This window comes from Pipistrellus kuhlii, unplaced genomic scaffold (genome assembly GCF_014108245.1).
Source record: "Pipistrellus kuhlii isolate mPipKuh1 unplaced genomic scaffold, mPipKuh1.p scaffold_m20_p_70, whole genome shotgun sequence".
NCBI classification, from domain to species: domain Eukaryota; kingdom Metazoa; phylum Chordata; class Mammalia; order Chiroptera; family Vespertilionidae; genus Pipistrellus; species Pipistrellus kuhlii.
In genome coordinates this window covers 1,021,815-1,040,293 of record NW_023425574.1, presented here as the reverse complement: position 1 = coordinate 1,040,293, position 18,479 = coordinate 1,021,815, and the positions used below count along the sequence as shown (strand labels likewise).

At 66.7% G+C, this 18,479-nt stretch overlaps 3 protein-coding genes across 3 annotated transcripts in view; 2 read left to right on the top strand and 1 right to left on the bottom strand.

Annotated features, from left to right (window-relative positions):
• MROH1 (maestro heat like repeat family member 1) overlaps positions 1-17,373 on the top strand; it is a 53,436-nt gene extending 36,063 nt beyond the window's left edge. Inside the window, exon 45 of the mRNA XM_045575853.1 lies at positions 17,339-17,373. The gene's annotated coding sequence lies outside the window, so the exon portion shown is untranslated. The remainder of the gene's footprint in view (positions 1-17,338) is intronic.
• BOP1 (BOP1 ribosomal biogenesis factor) lies at positions 82-18,459 on the bottom strand. Its single transcript, XM_036422568.2, has 16 exons — positions 18,293-18,459; positions 16,549-16,740; positions 11,733-11,822; positions 2,787-2,941; positions 2,576-2,693; positions 2,401-2,502; positions 2,116-2,328; positions 1,883-2,044; positions 1,727-1,807; positions 1,584-1,653; positions 1,373-1,505; positions 1,116-1,296; positions 745-1,033; positions 584-668; positions 342-449; positions 82-275 (listed from the first exon to the last, which is right to left on the bottom strand). Exons 1-16 carry the CDS (start codon positions 18,392-18,394, stop codon positions 122-124), a joined length of 2,235 nt encoding a protein of 744 aa, XP_036278461.1. The 5' UTR covers positions 18,395-18,459; the 3' UTR covers positions 82-121.
• Positions 4,380-6,126, top strand: SCX (scleraxis bHLH transcription factor). Its single transcript, XM_036422616.2, has 2 exons — positions 4,380-5,089; positions 5,816-6,126. The coding sequence occupies exons 1-2, from the start codon at positions 4,535-4,537 to the stop codon at positions 5,852-5,854; spliced, it is 594 nt and encodes a 197-aa protein (XP_036278509.2). The 5' UTR covers positions 4,380-4,534; the 3' UTR covers positions 5,855-6,126.
• Positions 18,460-18,479: the final 20 nt, after the last annotated feature.

Genomic DNA, 18,479 nt, shown 5'->3' with positions numbered 1-18,479 from the left:
GCTGGCCCCCCACTGGGAAGACTGAGTTCGTGAGCGTGGGGGTAGCTAGTCAGCAACTCAAACACAAGGCCACAGCCCCAGTCGGGAAGAAACATCTCTATTGCGGGTCTCAGGCCAGCTTCTAGGAGAAGAGGCGGACGGTGCCATCAGCCCCCGAGGAGAAGACCCATGGCTGGGTAGGGTGGAAAGCAACGTCCAGCACGCCCAGGTCCCGGGTCAGCGTGTGCCCCCTCAGCACCTTCACGGGCACCAGCAGCGGGTTCTGCAGCAGGTCGCTGTGGGAGAGGAGGGTTCAGACAGGGCAGTCCCCGGGGGCATCCCTGGGGGAGGTCAGCACTCACTTGTACACCATCCCGTGGCAGACGATGACACTGCCGTCGTCCGAGCCGGATGCGAAGAGCGGATACCGGGGGTGGAAGGCCACCGCCCGCAGGGCCTTCTTGTGGTGCCTGGAAAGGGGACCCGGTTGAGGGCAGGTGGGGGAGGGGGCGTGGGGGAAGGCCCGGCAATGGCAGCCCTCGCGCGCACGCGCACACACACACACACACACACACACACACTCACGCGCGCGCGCAGGCCTCACCTCAGCACTCGGTAAGGCCTGGTGGAAAGGTCCAGGTCAAACCACACCAGCTTGCTGTCGTAGCTGCCGCAGATGAGGTGGTCACCTGGAGGCAGACGTGGTGGTGGGAACCTGGTGCCGAGGGTGCCACCCACGGGGTGTCTCCCTCGAGCCCCCCTCACCTGCAGGGTGCACGGCCATGCTGGACACCCACTTGCAGTTGGGCATCAGCTTCTTGGTGAGCTCCTGGCGCAGCAGGTGGTACAGGCGGACGCTGTGCTGGGAGGCCACCAGCAGGAAGGGCCGGGCGGGGTGGAAGGCCACGCGCTGCACCTGCCCGTGGCTGCGGCGGAAGGGGCTCTGGCTGCGGCGGCGGCTCAGCTGGTGGATCAACACCTGGGTGTGGCCCTGGGCGGCCAGCACCACGGCCATGTAGTCCCCACGCCCGTGCCAGGTCACCTGCGTCACCGGCTGCAGGAGGTGAGGCTGGCTGAGCAGGCCCTCCCCGCACCCCCGCCCACGCCCGCCACGCCCCGCACTCCGGGCCCCACACCTTGTCGTGGCAGATACGCAACCTCAAGCCCCCCTGGCGCTCCTCCTCTGAGGCTTCCAGCCAGCGGGCGGGCTGCAGCGCAGGCTCTGCGGGAGGCGTGAAGGTGCCCAGCAGCTGGTCCGTGCTGCCCACTACCAGCCGGTCCCCCAGAGCTGGGTTCAACAGCAGCACCGCGTCCTCCCTGTAGGCAGAGCCGCTCAGACGGGCCCTGCTGCCCCCGCCCCCCGCCCCGCCGCCCGCCCCAGCCTCGCTCTTACACGGCCACGGCCACCAGGCAGATGGTGGGGTTGGGGTTCCATGACACGCTCTTTACCAGGCCCCCCACGGGCACAGTCCTCATGCAGCGGGCAGTAGCCACCTCCCAGAGCCGCACGGAGCCGTCATCTGAGCCTGGACACAGCAGATAGGCCTCAGCACCCACCCTCCCACCCAGGCCCCCAGGCTGGGGTTCCCCCACTTTAGGCCCACCTGAAGCCAGCCACTGGCCCCCCGGGGAGACACTCAGGCAGCGGACGAGGTCGCTGTGGCCCCTGTAGACCTGCAGAGAAGGGCAGTGAGGACACGAGGACAGGGACGGTTCCCAGACCTGTGCTCCCCCACCCCCTGCTCACCAGGGCCTGGCACGTGGGGAAAGGCTGCAGGTCCCGTGGGCGAGGCAGTTTGGGGATGAGGTCTTCAGGGTCCACATTCACCTGAGGCAGGAAAGCACGCGTCACCGAGTAGCCCCCCCCCCCCCCCCCCCCCGGCCCAGGAGTGCCGCCTCGTACCCTCATCTTGCGCTGCCGCGGGCACAGGTAGAGGTCCAGGCAGCGCTCGAAGCGCTCGTGGACGAAGCGGCCGTAGGCGGGCACGGCCCGGAGGCTCGGGAACTTGCGTGGCAGGAAGTTGAGCTTCCGCTCACTGGGCTCCTGCTGCTCCCAGGCCAGGCTCTGTGGACACCGGGTGAGGGCTGAGCTGGGGCCAGGACCCGGGACACAAGCCCCACCTGAGCCAGACCCACCTCCTCCTCGCTGGGCAGGTACTCGGGGGGCGGGTTGTAGGACTCGGCGTGGCCCGGCAGGGCCAGCTTGGGCGCCGGCACGTGCATCTTGTGACGACCCAGCACGGCGTTGGGGTCCTCCTGGGCCCACAGGTCATAGAAGCTGGGGGCAGTGTCCCGGGGCCGGCGAGGCTGGATCCAGCCCATCTTGATGGCGTGCACCATGCGAGACACCTGCAGACAGACGTGGTCAGGGCAGGGCGGGGCGGGCGGAGTGAGTGGCCGCGCCTGGAGGAGGGCACCCACCTTCTCCTTCTCCACCAGGGATGGGATGAAGCTGCGCTTGTCCGCGGGGCGGTTGGTCACCGGGTGGATCATGAGGTCCCCACTGAAGAAGTCCACGGCCGGCTGGGGAGACGAGCACAGGCTGTGGCCAGGTCCCCGCAGTGCCCCGAGCCCGGGGCCAGCCACAGCCACCTACCTCATACGGGTCGAAGCTGGCATCCCCAAACTGGCCCCTCTGCAGCCGCTGCACCAGGGCCACCTGCTCATCTGTCAGCCGCAGGTCGTGCCCCGTCATCCGGTCCTGCACTGTGCGCCTGGGGGACCGCCCATCAGAGCCCAGCTCCCCGCGCCCCTCCCCTCCCCCCTCCTGCCCCCGCCCCCCGCCCCCCTCCTGCCCCCAGGCTCACCAGTAGTCAGGGTCGTCCATCTTGTCCAGAAACTGGTCCAGCTCGTCGCGGGTCCGCACGGGCTTGTAGATGCGCCTGCCATCCAGGTCGTAGCCCACGTGCGGGAAGTCGTCGTACCACTGCAGGGGCACGTTGCCCACCGTGTTCCGCACGTCCTGGGGAGCAGGAAGCAGGGCAGTGCTGCGAACCCACTGTGCCACCCCCCTTTCTAGCCCCTCAGAGACAGGCGAGGGGGAGGGGCGAGAACCGGGACAGGCCTCAAGGCAGGACCGGGCACCCCGACACGTGCCTGCTCTGGGGCGTGACGTGGCACAGTGGCCAGGCTGCCCCCCTTCAGCACACAGAGCTGCACCTCACATTTTCCACTGAAGTGGTGCCGACCCTGAGCCCCCCCGGATTCCCTGGCCAAGGCTCTGGAGCCACAGACAAGGGTGAGCTCATCGCGTGGGCTCCCTCCCCTGGCAGGGCCTGAAGCAAAAATGGGCAGCCACAGGGAGGGAAGACCCCGCCGACGCCTCCAAGGGGAGGCAGAGGCCACTGCATGCTGCGTACAGGCGTGCAAGGACCCCCAGCCACCCCCATCTGTCGCCACCCCCGTGGGCACAGCAGCCGCATTCCTGGACACACATTCCTGGTCAAGGCCCCTGCCAGCCACCACCCTCCCTCCACCCAGCACCGAGTCTGCTGCCCAGCCGCCGCTTCCTGCAACAGTAGCCACCGGGGGAGGGGCCGGAGGAGAGTGAGCCCAGCTGGGAGCCCCGGCCCTTGCAGGACAGAACCCTCTGCACCTGCCCACCGGCCAGCACTCGCAGCACGGGCACCGTGTGCCCGCTCGGCGCCAGGAACGCCCTTCCTTCTCTGCAAGGGTGGGGCCTCCAGGGCCCCCAAGTCCACACGGACATTTCTGAACTGGACAGACCCTCGGGGGTATCCCGGGGCAGGGGGTGTGGATGGGCGTGCGGAGGCTTCTCCAGAGAAGGGGCATGAGCCAGGAAGCGGGGGTGGGAGATGGGGGTGTCCAGGCAGAGGACACAGCTTGTGCCAGACCTGGAGAGTACAGCTGATGCCAGGGGGGGGGCAGGTGCAGAGGAGGCCGTGTGCCACCAGGGGACCCCACATGTCAATGTTGGGGGGAGGGTTCCAGGAACTGGGGCTGAACTGTAGCTCCTCAATAATCCTGTGCCCCCCCCCACCGCCTGCCTGGCACAAAAGGCCCAAGTGTACATGGGACAGAGGGAGGGAGAGAGACAGACAGGGTGTGGCCAGGCGCCGGGGCCAGGGCAGCTGGGTTAACTTGGTCATGCCAAGTTATGGTCATGCCCCTTGGACCCTCCCGCCCTGCTGAGGGGGAGCGAGGGGGCTGCACAGCACAGCCCACACCCGCCCAGAAGCGGGCCCCCACCTTCCCGCATCCCCCAGAGGCAGCAGGATGCTGGGGGCCACGCCAGTGCCCCTTCCGCGCGGCGCCGCCGGGAGGCGAAGGGACGCGGGGCCCCAGCTCCGCTGCCTCCAGGGGCGGGGAGGCGGGCGGGGGCGGGGCCGCGAGGGGGCGGGGCCGCCGCCGCTATAAAGGCCGGGCCCGCCGCCCCGCTCCGGCCCGGGACGCACACGTGCGCGCGGTGCTGCAGCCGCCACCGTGGGCGCCCCGGACGCGCGCCTCCCCGGCCCGGGCGCCTGCCCACGAGGCGCGGCGGCATGCGCTGCGCGCGGAGGAGCTGACGGCGTGCCCGCCGGCCCTGCCCCTCGCCATGCTGCGCTCCGCGCCGCCCGGCCGCTACCTGTACCCGGAGGTGAGCCCGCTGTCGGAGGACGAGGACCCGGGCAGCGAGAGCTCTGGCTCCGACGAGAAGCCCTGCCGCGTGCACGCCGCGCGCTGCGGCCTCCAGGGAGCCCGGAGGCGGGCCGGGGGGCGCAGGACCGGCGGCGGCCCGGGCCCCGGAGGCCGGCCCGGCCGGGAGCCCCGGCAGAGGCACACGGCGAACGCGCGCGAGCGGGACCGCACCAATAGCGTGAACACGGCCTTCACGGCGCTCCGCACCCTCATCCCCACCGAGCCGGCCGACCGCAAGCTCTCCAAGATCGAGACGCTGCGCCTGGCCTCCAGCTACATCTCGCACCTGGGCAACGTGCTGCTGGTGGGCGAGGCCTGCGGCGACGGGCAGCCCTGCCACTCGGGGCCCGCCTTCTTCCACGCCCCGCGGGCCGGCAGCCCCCCGCCGCCCCTGCCGCCCCCGGCCCGCGACGCGGAGAATGCCCAGCCCAAGCAGATCTGCACCTTCTGCCTCAGCAACCAGAGGAAGCTGGTGAGTGTGGACGTAGGGCACCACGGAGAGGGCCCGAGGAGGACCTGGAACCCCTACCTCCAAACCACCCTGCCGCCCACCTGCTGGGCAGAGGCAGGGCCAAGGGCAGCCCCTAGCAGCACCTGCAACCCAGGGGAGGGAGCAGGCTAGGCTGGAGGCGGCAGGGCCAGCCTCTGTGCGTCCCCAAGCAGGTCCTCCGGGGACCAGAAAGGCCTCCAGGACCAGGGGGTCTGAGAGGCAGGCACCCCCTGGAGCAATGCTGGGCTCTCTGCCTCCACAGGGCGCGGAGGGAGCAGGAAGGACCCTGGGGCCAGTTGCCAGGCGACAGCCCCTGCCCTGGCCTAAGGCCTGTCGGGCACCTGCTGTCCCTCCGGTGGCCCTGGGCTGCCCACCCAGAGGCCGTGGGTCTGGAGGCAGGAGGCCGGCAGGGGCTGGGGGTGATTTACAGCTCCTGCTGTGCTCGGTGGCACCGGAGAAGCAGGGTGAGCGGGAGAAAATACGGCTCGGCTTTCCCCAATCCCCACTTCCTCTCCAGACAGCACGCGCGAGCTCCTGGGGCCTGAACATCTGGGAAATTTAATTTTACAATTCCGGCTGCGCAGCAGTGTGCTCTCCCACTGCCCGGGGAGGTGGGGCGAGCGCGAAGGGGGCTTCCCTGGCCCGCCGGCCCGCGGGCGCGGGTCCGATGCCGCCTGCCTGGGCCCTGACACTGCCCTCCCTCCGCAGAGCAAGGACCGGGACAGAAAGACCGCGATCCGGAGCTAGAGGCCGAAGCCGCGGGCGACCCGAGAGCCGAGGACCTGACTCGGGCGGGCACCACAGGCCAGCTCCGCCTCCGGCTGCGAGTGGGGCCACGGAGAGGCAGGTGGCGACGGGACTGAGCTGGCCACTGCACTGCCCAGGCCACTGGAACTGTCCACGCTGGCTTCCTCCCTGGGTTTTCTTTGGTCACTACATGTTGGCATCTTGTGTCTTTGATATGATAATATAAAGTCTGGAAATTTTGTATAATCAAAAACAAAACCGTATCCTCCAAACGCGGGAGCCCGCTTCCTCTCAAAGGGTCAGCGTCCATCCTGGCCCAACGCCGTCCTCCTGGGCTGGAGGCACCAGTTCCCGGGGCGGCCCCGCCCTCCCAGGCCCAGGGCACAGTGCGGCGCCCCCTCCAGGGCACTGGGCCTGGGGGACAAAGGAGACCAGAGCGGGGAGGACAGGGCTGGTGGGCACAGCCACCCTGGGGCCCTCTCTCGGGACCTGCATGGTGCCAGAGCTTCCTGGGGGCCTCAGGGCCTTGGCACTTCAACCTGTGACCATGGAGCCCCAAGAAATGGACGTGGGGGGGAGCCGAGTGAGGGGCCCTGCCTGGCAGAATGGGCCCCAGGCCAGGGCCAGGAGGCAGCCCCTGCATGCACCCGGGGTACACCCCGTCCCGCCCAGCCCGGCACTTGGCCCACGCGGGAAGAACCCTTAGCCACTACCCCGTGTCTACCCAAAGCGCCATCTGCCAACGAGGAGGGCGGCGGGGCCCTCCCAGGGCTGTGCAGCTGGCTCGCCATTAAAACCCGCAGGTGACAATTACAGCTGGGGGCTGTGAGCCCGAGGGCTCAGCGGAGAAGGCGGCCCCCTCCCCCACCGGAGCCAGCAACCTGACTGGCGAGTGTGAGGAGCCCAAAGGGCGACACCAGCCCTGGGCCCCAGCCCTCCCTGCCCTCGGACATGCCCTCCTGGGCCGCGGGAGCGGCCAGGTGCTGAGGCTCACGTGGGCAGCCCGGCGGGTAGGGCCCAAGTGCCCTCCCCTGCCAGGACGGGCTCCAGGGAAGTGGGGAACAGGAAGCGGTGGTGTAATTCTGGAGGAAATTCTCAAAGCCAGAGCCGTTAAGGGCCAGAGGGGGGCTGTGTCCAATCTGATAGAAATATAACAGGATAAAAAGTCACAGCGGCAGGTCCACTCAGAGAAACCCAACCCCAAATTTCCTCTCCCTAATCCTGAAGGAGCCACAGCTGGCCCAGGGCGGGCCGAGGGCGCACGCGGTCACTGCGCCAGGCCCCCACCCGCCTGCTGGGAGCAGGGCCCAGCAGGGGCTCAGGCCCGCCTGGGGAGGCTGGCAGGCCGTGCTCTGGAGCCTGGCACCCTTGCTGCACGGGCTCCATGCCGGCTGTGGGAGGCTCGGGCACACGGCCTCTCATCGCCACACCTGGGCCAGGTGGGGGGACAAACCTCCTCCGTGAAAGCCCGCCGGACGATGGGCAGCCACTGCGTGCTACCTCCCGTCACCAAGTCCCCTGGGGAGGGGGCACGCAGCGAGGAGCAGGGCAGACGGGAAGCGGAGGGGGCGGCAGGGGGCTCAGGAGGGGAGCAGCGGAGGGGCCGCGGGCGCAGGAGGACGTGTGGAGGTGGGAAGTCAGTGGGAGGACAGGCCTCTGGGAGGGTCCCCAGGGCCCAGCTGGTCGGGTGCACTCGGGCCAAGCCCTCTGCCGCCGCGCCTGTGACTCCAACAGCGGCTGCAGCTTGGCTGCCTCGGGCCTGGGCAGCGGGCCCGGCTGCTCCCTGAGCTGCACCAGTAGCAGCGGCTGGACCGCCAGCCAGCGGGGGGGAGGGGGAGGAGCGCTCCGTCACCCTCCACTGCTCCAGAAATTCAAACCAGACTGGGCGGCCCCACGCACGTCCCCTCGGCTGCAGGGCCCGCCGCAGCCCTGCTTCCTTCCCTCCGCGCCGGCCGGCCGGCCGAAGGCCCGGGCTCTGTGTGCCCCACAGGCATCTGGAGAGGCGGGGGCGCACCGGCCGGCAGCCGCCTCTGCGGGCCAAGCTGGCCTGGAAACACTCCCATCGGCCTGGGCTGTCAGCTCCCTGTCCCCGGCCCCGGGAACGAGCTGCTGGCGGCACCACATGATTCATCACCAGGCCGCCTGCGCCCGCGGCCAGCCGGCCCCCACCCTGCTCAGCACCTGCATCTGCCAGGAAGCACATGTGACCCCGCGGGTGAGCACGCCAGCCCCTCCAGGTCAGGCCCGTGCTGCAGGCCCCGCTCTCCCGGGCTGCTCTGCCCCGGGGACGGCCCCCTCGCCTGTGGGAGCCCCGGGCAGGTCCCCGCCCCAGCGGCTGGGTGCGTGCGGCATTGGCGGCGACGGTTCCGCCCGATGAGCCCACCCCTCCCCCTCCCCAAAGTGGCTGCAGCTGTCAGGACCGCAGATTGGAACTGCAGGTACGCTGGCCGGCTGCCACCGCCCGTCTGTCTGCGAGGGAGGAAGCCGGCCCACCTCTGGAATCCTTCACTCGCTCCTCGTTCCCTCTCCACCTGTCCCCCGGGAGCGCGGGGTCAGCCGCCCTCGCTCCGCGCTCTTCCCGGCCTCTCCGATTACAATGCGGCCCTGTTCGCAGCCGGCACGAAGCTCCCGCCTGTCTCGAGGCCGGCCTTCCTGCTCCGTCCTCGGCTCCTCGAGGTGTCTGATCTCGGTGCCCAGCTCACCTGCTGCAGGGACCCCAGAGGCCAGCAGGCGCCCTGGTCCTAGGACCAGGGGCTGGAGGAAGCAGGGTGGGAGCAGCCAGAGCCCACTGACCCTCCCCAGCCTCCTCGTGGGCGCCTGTTACGTCTGGACTCAGGAGCAGGCAGCCCTGCGACACCAGCCCAGGCGCCCCACACTCCGTGCGTCCGTCCATCCGTCCCTCACAAGAGCCAGCAGACACTTGTCGACACAGGGCCCACCACGCTCACTGCACGCCCCCACCTGCTCGGCTGTGGGGGGAGCAAGTCCGCCCCCAGGGGGTCTGCAGAGAGAAGACAGCCCTGCTCCCAGGTCCGCAGACTCTGAGACCCCAACCCCAGCCCCTCGTGGGCTGACCAGGGTCCAGGGAGAGTTGCCAGGGCGGTGCAGGCTCTGGCCCCTCACTGAGTGTCAAGGCCTGTTCTGAGCCACACAATTCAGAGACAGAGCAGCCCTCGTCCTGGGAGTTGCGCACAGGCCTGGCCCTCCTCCTGCAGAGCCCCCCGGCCCCAAGCAGGGCCCTCACTGTCCCTGCCTGAGCCACACCCCTGCCAACCTCCCCACAGAGCTTGCCTCCCAGGGTCACACCTCTGGAAGGAGGCCCTGCCCACACACCCCTCCCCCGCCCAGGCTCCCAGGGCCAGGGAAAGTGGCTCTCAGGGGACACCCAGCAGGCTGGGGCCCTGCAGCCACCTTCACCTTGGCTGCTGCACAGACCCAAGACCCGCTGGGAGCCAGGGTGCTCACTGCACACCTGAGGGGCCAGGACACCCGCTCCCTCCTCACCAGCCCTGCCCTGCCTGCCCCCCAGAGGCTTCTCTCCGTTTGGCTCCTGGGAGCACCAGGCCCGGGGCAGGGGGCCCGGCTCAGAGCCGGAGGGGGCTCAGGCACCGGGCAGCCTGCAGTCACGACCATCACTCCCCCCCAGCCCTTCCGCCTCGGACAGGGCCGAGGCCGTGGGTCAGCCGTGCGGCCAGTGCCCTCCCAGGCCCGGCCTGGCAGCGGCCCCGTCCGGAGGCTGGCCGGGGCGCAGGCGGCCTGAGACACCAGCAGGCTCCGCGCTGGGCGTCCCACAAACAGCTCGAAACCCGAGCCGCCGGCTCGGCTGCCAGCGACGACGCAAGCGCTCTGAGTGTGCGGCGGGCGGGCGGCGGGCGGGGCCCGGGGGGCCGAGGCCGCCAGCGCAGGAGGCAGCTGCCGGTTCGGTAGCTCGGAGAAGCCATTAACGGCGTTTGGCGCGAGAGCAGAGGGGATCGCGGGTTCTGGACGCAGACAGGCCTGGCTGTCCCTGTGGGGCTGAGATAGCTCTGAGCCGAGGGGGGCCGGGCCGAGGAGCCGGCCAGCACAGCCCTGCCCCCACTCAGGCCTGGGCCCGGGGTCCCGCCCTCTGCCCCAGTTCACAGCCGCCCTGACCCCTCACCCTGCAGGCCTCCCGCCCACGTTTTCCTCAGTTTCTCCGGCTGCTTAAACAAAGAGGAGGGGCAGCACTGAGACCGCCAGCCCCCTCCCCGCGCCCCTCCCCCACCCGGCCCTGGCGGCTGGATGAGATCACGTCTGTGAGGTGCGGTGCCCTGGAGAGGGGCGAGGTGGACACGTGGGGGCTGGGCGGACGGGCCACAGGCTCCTCGGGGCTCCCCACACGCCAGGACGCGCCGGGACCAGCGCCGCCCGGGGCCTTGGCCCATGAGCTTGGGGAAGGGGCAGCGGGTGAGCCCCGAGACAGGACCAGGTCTCCCGGGAGGGCAGACGGCACCAAGCCAGCTGGGGCGGGGGGGGGGGGGGGGGGGGCGCCAGAAGCCCCAGCCCCGGCCTCAACTCTCCACCCGGCGACGGGCAGGGCAGGCCCGAGTGGGGGGAGGCCTCTCCCAGGGGCACCCCTCAGGAGCCTGCCCACCGCGGAGCGGGTCCTGGCACCACTGCCACCTCCCGACGCGGGAGAACGGCGGTCACAGGGCCTGGCTCACAGCCAGCCAGGCACAGCCCGGGGGCGCCAGGGTCTGCACCCGGACCCTGCCGTCACCTGGCCGCACCCACACGCGCCCCAGCTCCAGGGCCTCCTCCCCAAGCCCACCCAACGCTGCTCCGACGCCGGAGACAGGGCCACAACCCCTCAGGGTGGGAGCCGCGGCCCCCAAGCACCCAAGGGGCGCCCGTTCCTGGCGGCGGGGGCACCCACGGTCCCGAAGGCGGCCCGGCCGGGGCTGCTCTGGCGGCAGAGGCGGCAGCCGCTCCGCCTGTCACTCAGCCGCCAGATGGGATCCTCATCTCGGAGGAAGCGCCCGCAGCCCCCGCAGTGGCCCCGGGACAGGAGCGCCCCTCCCCCAGGTGGGAGGCCCCTCCCCCGCCTGCACTCCATTTACAATCATCATCGATTTCTCAAAATTCTGAATATAAAAAAGTAGCCGACAGGATGTGGCTGCCGACAGCCAGAGCCCCAGGGAGGGGAGGCAGGCAGGGAGCCGCTCCGACGGCCCCCCTTCGCCGCGCCCGCGCTCCGGCCAGGAAACCAATTTATTTTGTTTTGTCTCTGTTCTCTGAACGCACGGAGACCGGATCGGGCGGACAGCCAAGGCTCCTGCAGCCGCTGCCAGCAGAGCCTAGGATGGGGGTGGAAGCAAGTGGGGGGCCGCCCCGACAGGCGCAGGAAGCGCTCCTGAGCCACAGTCCTGGCCCCCCAGCCTCAGGCTCACCTGACGGAGGGACCGGGAGGGGACAGGTGGACGAGGACACGGCCACCGGGGGCTCCGAGCTCCCAGCTCCCCGCCCGCCCACCCATCGGGACTTCTGGACCCAAATGGAGCCCCCTGGCCCCACATCACACGGTCCCCACTCCCCTCCCGACTGTGAACTTGAGGCCACCAGACCCAGGGGCCTGGCCCAGCCTGTGCCTGAGGACCTGGCGCCAGGGCTGCTGCCCTCCCCCCTGGGCGCTCGAGACAGGTGCCCGGTGGCGAGGTGACAGGCCTGGGTGGGTGGGGACCGCCAGCCGGCGTGCCCGTGGCGTGCCAGCCCCCCACAGGGCCAGGCACAGGCTGGGCAGCCGCACCCCTCCCCCCGCAATGACACACACCCCGCAGTCATGAGTCCCAGACCCCAATCGCTCTTCCAGATCCCGAGTGGGGCCGGGGCCAGACGCCCACTCGGCCGCCCCAGGGCCTACCTCCTCGTCGGAACTGTCCTCCGCGTACTCGTCCTGGCCCCGCGCTCCGGCCGCCTCCGTCCGCGGGGGCGAGGAGGGGGTGCCCGCGGCCTGTGGGGGGAGGAGAAAGTGCTCCTGTGACACCAAGCCCTCTGACCCCGGCAGGCCCAGCTGGCTCCGAGGTCACGGTTCCCACCACCCCCACCTCTGAGACGCTCCAAAGCAGCCGGGGCCTCAGAAGGAGACCAGGGACACCAGGCCTCAGTGGGCCTTCGAGGGGTGGGCCAAACCCAGGCCATGTCCAAGCTCTGGGAGAGGACCCCTGGGTGGGAGGGGGGCGGCCACACCTGGTGCCAGGCCGCAACCAGCCACCAGCACCTCTGAGCCCTGTGACAGGAGAGGGGGCAGCAGGAGCCTGGCCCAATAGTCCCACCACCAGCCCCACCAGCCCCAGTGCCAGCTTGGGGTCCGGGGCAAAGTGAGGGCTGGGGTCCCACTTGAGGGAGCTGTGGCGCCGTCAGCCACATCCCCATCGGCCCCCCCAGACAGCCCCGAGGCACCTGGGCCTGGCCCTCAGGCCCCCGTCCCACCCACCACATCCCTGGCCCCAGGCTGACCCCGTCCACCGGGTCAGTGAGTGGGTGTTGCTGAGCATTTACACCTCAACCTGGAAAACAGATTCTGGCCGCGAGGGTGTGTGTGTGTGTGTGTGTGTGTGTGTGTGTGTGTGTGTGCACTGGAGGGGTGATGGGGAAAACAGCCTGTGCTCGCCCTGGGGGCAGCCAGTAAATGCTGGGGAGCAGGAGCCCCCAGCACAGCCCCCGCCCCGCCCCCGCCCCGGCAGCTCTTCCTCCCGTTTCCCCTCAGCGTGAGGAAGGCGAACTTTAAGTTTCCGCCCGGCCAGGACCCCGCAGGATTCGGTCTCCACGTCCCCCAGCCCCTGCCCCCGCACCGCCTGTCAGAGCGGTTGGCAAGGCCTGAAGGCGTGGGCGCAGGCGGGAAACGGCGGGCGGCCGGAGTCCCTGCCCTACCCAGGCCCAAAGCTCTCTGCCCTTCGTGGCCGCGGGGCGCCAGCAGGCACACCTGCCGGGCCTGGGCCCGCTGTCTGCCTGCCCGATGGCGCTGCTCACGGCCGCCTCGGCGCCACCGCCACAGGCTCCGCGGGAGCCAGTCCCTCGGCGTCAGAGCCACAGGAGTGGCCAGGGACCTGGGCGGGGGTGCAGAGACGCCCTGTCCCGCGGGCAGCAGTGACTCCCAGACTCAGTGCGCAGTCCCCTTGGGGCACCCCCCCACCTCCAAGCCCCAATGCTGCAGGGCAGCCGGCAGCCGCCAGGGGGCAGTGCATTAAAGAAACACTCAGTTCAGGAACAAGACCAGGAAGACATAAAACAGAAAGGATGCCAGCACAGAAACGAAGGTCCCTGAACAGCACCCCGGGTCCCCGGGCACCCTCCTCCCACGGTGGTGGGGTACCAGATCCACACGGCCCTGAAGGGGCTCAGGCAGTCTGGTACTGCCCCCTGAACCTGCCCATGGGGCTGAAGCATTACTAGGTCTCCCTCTCTCCCTCCCTCCCTCCCTCCCTCTCTCTCTCTCTCTCTCTCTCTCTCTCTCTCTCTCTCTCTTTAATATAATATATTTTACTGACTTTTCAGAGAGAGGAAGGGAGAGGGATAGAGAACTAGAAACATCGATGAGAGAGAATCATCGACCAACTACCTCCTGCACAACCCCACCAGGGACATGCCCGCAACCAAGGTACATGCCCTTGACCGGAATCGAACCTGGGACCCCTCAGTCTGCAGACTGACGCTCTATCCACTGAGCCAAACTGGCCTCGGCAGCTATACTAGGTCTCTTGATTGCAGCAAGCAAACTAAAGAAAGTGGGGACTTTTCCACAAAAGATTAAAAAAACAAAATAGAGCCCTAGCCAGTTTGGCTCAGTGGACAGAGCGTTGGCCTAGGGACTGGAGTCCTGGGTTCAATTCCAGGCAAGGGCACATGCCTGGGTTGCGGACTCGATTGCCAGTAGGGGGCGTGCAGGAGGCAGTCCATCTATGATTTCTCCCTCATCACTGATGTTTCTCTCTCCCCTTTTCCCTTCCTCTCTCAAGTTAATAAAAATATATTTTTTAAATAGAAAATGTCCCCATGTAAATAGAAAAGACCAAACCAAACACAACAAGCAGGAAAAGCAGGAAAGGGAAGACGTGCTTCAGGCACAAACCCCCGAGACGTGAAGCCAAGAGCAGGCAGAAACCCTGGCCAGCCTCTGCTGGGAGATGGGTGAGGCCCCGGGAAGAGGTGAGTGGCAGTGGGGAGGAAGTGGGGGGCTAAAACCAGCCCCACGGAGAGAGAGGACGGGGTGGGTGATCAGGGGAGAGCCAGGGAGAGGACGGAGGCAGACACGGAGACATGGGAGTGTGGCCTGTCAGTGGCCCAGGTGCAGCCGGCCGACACCAAGCTCTCAGCAGCTCCTTGAAGGAAGACACTGACACGCTGACAAGAAATCATTGATCGGGCCGGGACCGGTTTGGCTCAATGGACAGAGCGTCGGCTTGGGGACTGAAAGGTCCCGGGTTCGATTCTGGTCAAGGGCATGTACCTTGGTTGTGGGCATATCCCCAGTAAGGGGTGTGCAAGAGGCAGCTGATTGATGACTCTCATCGATGTTTCTAACTCTCTATCTCTCTCCCTTCCTCTCTGTACAAAATCAATAAAATATATTTAAAAAAAGAAAAAAGAAAAAAGAAAGAAATCATTGATCGGCTGCCTCCTGCACTCCCCTACCAGGGATCGGGGATCGAGTGCACAACCCGGGCATGTGCCCTGGCCGGTTGGCTCAGTGGATAGAGCGTCGGCCTGTGTACTGAAAGGTTCCGGGTTCGATTCCAGGTCAGGGCACATGCCCGGGTTTCAGGCTCCATCCCCAGTAGAGGAAGTGCAGGAGGCAGCCGATCAATGATTTCTCCCATCATTAGTGTTTCTCTCCCTCCCTCTCTAGAATCAATAAAAATATATATATTTTTTTAAAAAGAGTGTGAGGGGCAGAGCTGGAGAGTGCGGCCAGGAGACAGGGCGACTGGCCTGGCAAACAGGGACTCAGGTCAGCAGGGGGATAAAGGATGAGGACAGGGCTGTCACCCCCCGGGAGGGAGGGATGGAGAAGGCAGGGTGCACAGAGGAGAGCGGGCACAAGATGAGCAGGAGCAAGAGTCTCCCACAACACCACCCAGCCGAGCAACAGGGCGGGTGCCACTGCTCCCGCGGGAAGGGTGGGGAGCAGCCAGCACCCGGCCGCGCCGGGCGGTCCCTGTCCTCCTTCCCACCCAAGGGCACGGCGCTTCCCCCGAGCGCCCCCTGCCCACGCCAGTGAGGGAGCGCGGAGACCCACGCCAGGATGACCTCGCTCCCCGCCCGTGGGAAGGACATGCCCGGTAAGCGCACAGCCGTCTCCACCAGAAACAAGAAAAGGGACTTCGGGCTAGACAGGTAACTGTGTTTTAGGGGGAAAGGTGAGTCGAAAGGAATTTCTAGGAAAAGGGATTCAAAAGGACAGGCAGAGCAGCCCTGGCCGACGTGGCCCAGTGGTTAGAGTGTGTCCACTCATGCAAGGAAGGGTCTCAGGTTCCATTCCCAGTCAAGGGCGCATACTGGGCTGTAGGTTCGACCCCCGACCCCCGTTGGGGTGCCTGTGGGAGACAACCATTCGGTGTGTCTCTCACATAGATGTTTCTCTCTCTCTCTCTTTCCCTCCTCCTCCTTTCTACTCTCTAAAAATCAACTGAAAAATACCTTCAGGTGAGGATTTTTTCTAAAGTAAAAAAAGACATGGGAAAACAGCTGCTCACAACCCTACAGGGCCAAGAGTGTGAAGGCGCCCTCTCCGCTGAGCGCCCAGCGCCGTGGGCACCAGTCTGCGTCCTGGTCCGCCAGGAGACTAACCTGCACAAGCCCAGGCCTTTGGGGCCAGGACCCTGGGCCGGTACCCACGGTGAAAGCTGCTCCTCAGAGCATTCTAACAAACGCTGCATTTCTGTTAAATCAGCCCGTCTCCCTGCTGCTAATTAAGAAACAGTAAAGTGCCAAAACCGGTTTGGCTCAGTGGATAGAGCGTCGGCCTGCAGACTGAAGGTCCCAGGTTCAATTCCGGTCAAGGGCATGTACCTTGGTTGCGGGCACATCCCCTGTGGGGGATGTGCAGGAGGCAGCTGATCGATGTTTCCAGCTTTCTATCCCTCTCTCTTTCTCTCTGTAAAAACTCAATAAAATATATGTAAAAGAAAGAAAGAAAGAAAGAAAGAAAGAAAGAAGGAAAGGGTGAGGTGCAGAAACCGATTTGGCTCAGTGAATAGAGCGTCGGCTTGAGGACTGAAAGGTCCCAGGTTCGATCCGGGTCAAGGGCATGTACCTTGGTTACGGGCACATCCCAGTAGGGGGTGTGCAGGAGGCAGCTGATCGACATTTCTCTCTCATCAATGTTTCTAACTCTCTATCCCTCTCCCTTCCTCTCTATTTAAAAAAAAAAAAAAAATCAATAAAATATATATTTTTAAAAATAAAATAAAACATATTTAAATAGAAAAAGAAAAGCCAGCCTAGCGACATGGGCTGAGTGAGAGCATCCAGCTCGCTCTGGAGAGCGTCCCAGGTTCAAACACATGGTCCACCTGGTCCCAGATGCATCAGACCCGGCCTGGGTTCCTCAGGAAACTGGGAGGAAGCAGTGCAGAGACATGTACACGCCCCCCCCCCCCCCCCCCACGGGCCCAAGGCCTGCAGGTGCTTTCCTTCTGGGACGTTTTCACGGAGGCAAGGGGTCCTGGGTCACTCACCTGCTGCCCAGCCATCTTCTCTGTCCTGCCGTGGCCCTCACCACCGCTGGCCCCATCCTGTTCCTCAGTGGAGTCCTCGCTGCTGTCACTGCCAGAATCTTCCAGGCCTGAGTATACACTCTCCTCACTGTCGGAGAGGCCAGAATCGCTGCCGTCCCCGAGGCCAGGAGCACGGGCGCAGAGGAGAGAAGGCTGCAAGGAGCACAGTGTGAATGATGGCTGACCCCACAGCGAGCCCCCTTGGCCACACAGGGACCCACAGCTCGTGTGGCCAGCCTCCACGGCCAGGCCAGGCCTTCCTCACAGCCCACCTCTGCCAGCATCTCACAAGGGAAGGACTTTGGGAAACCATGTCCCCTTCTTAGAACCCACCTCCCCTCCGCTCTCCCCCTCCTCACCCACCCGGCACCCAAGGCCCCAGAGCTTTGAGGGCAGGAGGGCAAGGCTTTCCCCCCCCCCCCCCAAGAGCCTTCGTACCCAACCAGGTGGGACAGCAGTGGGTGCTTGACTTAAAAACAAGATTACCATGCAGCCCCTGGTGGAGAAGACACCATCTCCTCCCTATGGCTACAGCCCGCGCACGGCGAGCAGGCCTGTCACTGCCTTTATTTGTTTGTTTGTTTTCATTTATTATTTATTTCAGAGAGGAAGGAGAGGGAGAGATAGAAACATCAATGAGGAGAATCGCTGATCGGCTGCCTCCTGCACGCCCCCTAGTGGGGACCAAGCGCGACACCCAGGCATGTGTCAACTGGAATCGAACCTGGGACCCTTCAGTCCGCAGGCTGATGCTGTCCACTGAGCCACACCAGCCAGGGCCCGTCACTGCCTTTAAAAGTGGAACAAGAGCCCTGGCTGGTGTGGCTCCGTTGGTTGGGCGTCATCCAAGCCAATCAATGTTTCTTCCTCCCTCTCTCCCTCCCTCTGAAAAATGTTTTAAAGTTTTAAAAAGAAAAATAAATTCCTCTTTGGAAAGTGGACTTGCAGACATTTAGGAAGCACCTGAGCGGAGAGCCCTGTTTCCCTGTTCCTCAGTATTTACAAGCCTCTCGCCTCACCGCACGGCCTGCACGCACGGTACTCCATGGCCCTCCGCTCAGCTTTCCCAGAAGCAAGCTGCTCGTTCCCGACCCTTAGCTGCGCCATCCGGGCAGCAAGTGCAAACGGCACCGGCGGTTTGGGACACGCCGAGCCCAGTGGTCCAGCAGCCAAGCCCGGCGCCCAGGGCGGCCCTGGTGGGGGGCAGGAGGACGAGCCCCGCCCCTGGAGTCAGACCCGGGTCGGATGACAGCCCCACAGCCCCGCGGGGGATCGGCGGGGCAGCACCGGCGGCCATGCGACCAGGGAGAGCGAGGGGTCCGAGGCCGCGGGCCGCGGGTTCTAGTCAGTTATCCGCACAGCCTCCTCCCTCTTTGCAACGACCTAGCCCGGGAGAGGTGTGTGAACACGGCGGTGCTGAGGGCGGCGGGAGCGGAAACCTCTCTCCCGGCGGGAGGCAGAGCTCCGCGGGGCCGAGAGGCTGCTGCCCGAGGGGGCCGGCTCCCGGGGCCATCTCTCTGCTGCTCATCCCTCCACCCACAGACCGTCCCCTCCTCCCCCTCTTCGGCCGCCCTTGGCGCCCCCAGGGCCGCTGCCCCGGAGGGCAGACTCCTGCTCACACTCCCGCCCGCGAGCTCGACCCACGCCCCCCGCCACCACGTGGGACCCACGCCGCCCGCTCACAGCCCGTGGCGCCCGCTGTCACCTCCTCGGGCTCTGATTCCGGCTCGGGCTCCTGAGGCCGCTTCCCGGGCCGAGCTCCCTCCGCCGCCGCGCCCGCGCGCCCCGTGCCCCGCGCGCCCACCATGATCCTAGCAGGTCCCGCCACTTCCGGCAGCGACCCGGTCGCGTGGGGCTGAGGGCGGGGTCAGATGCCGCGGAAGGCTCGCTCC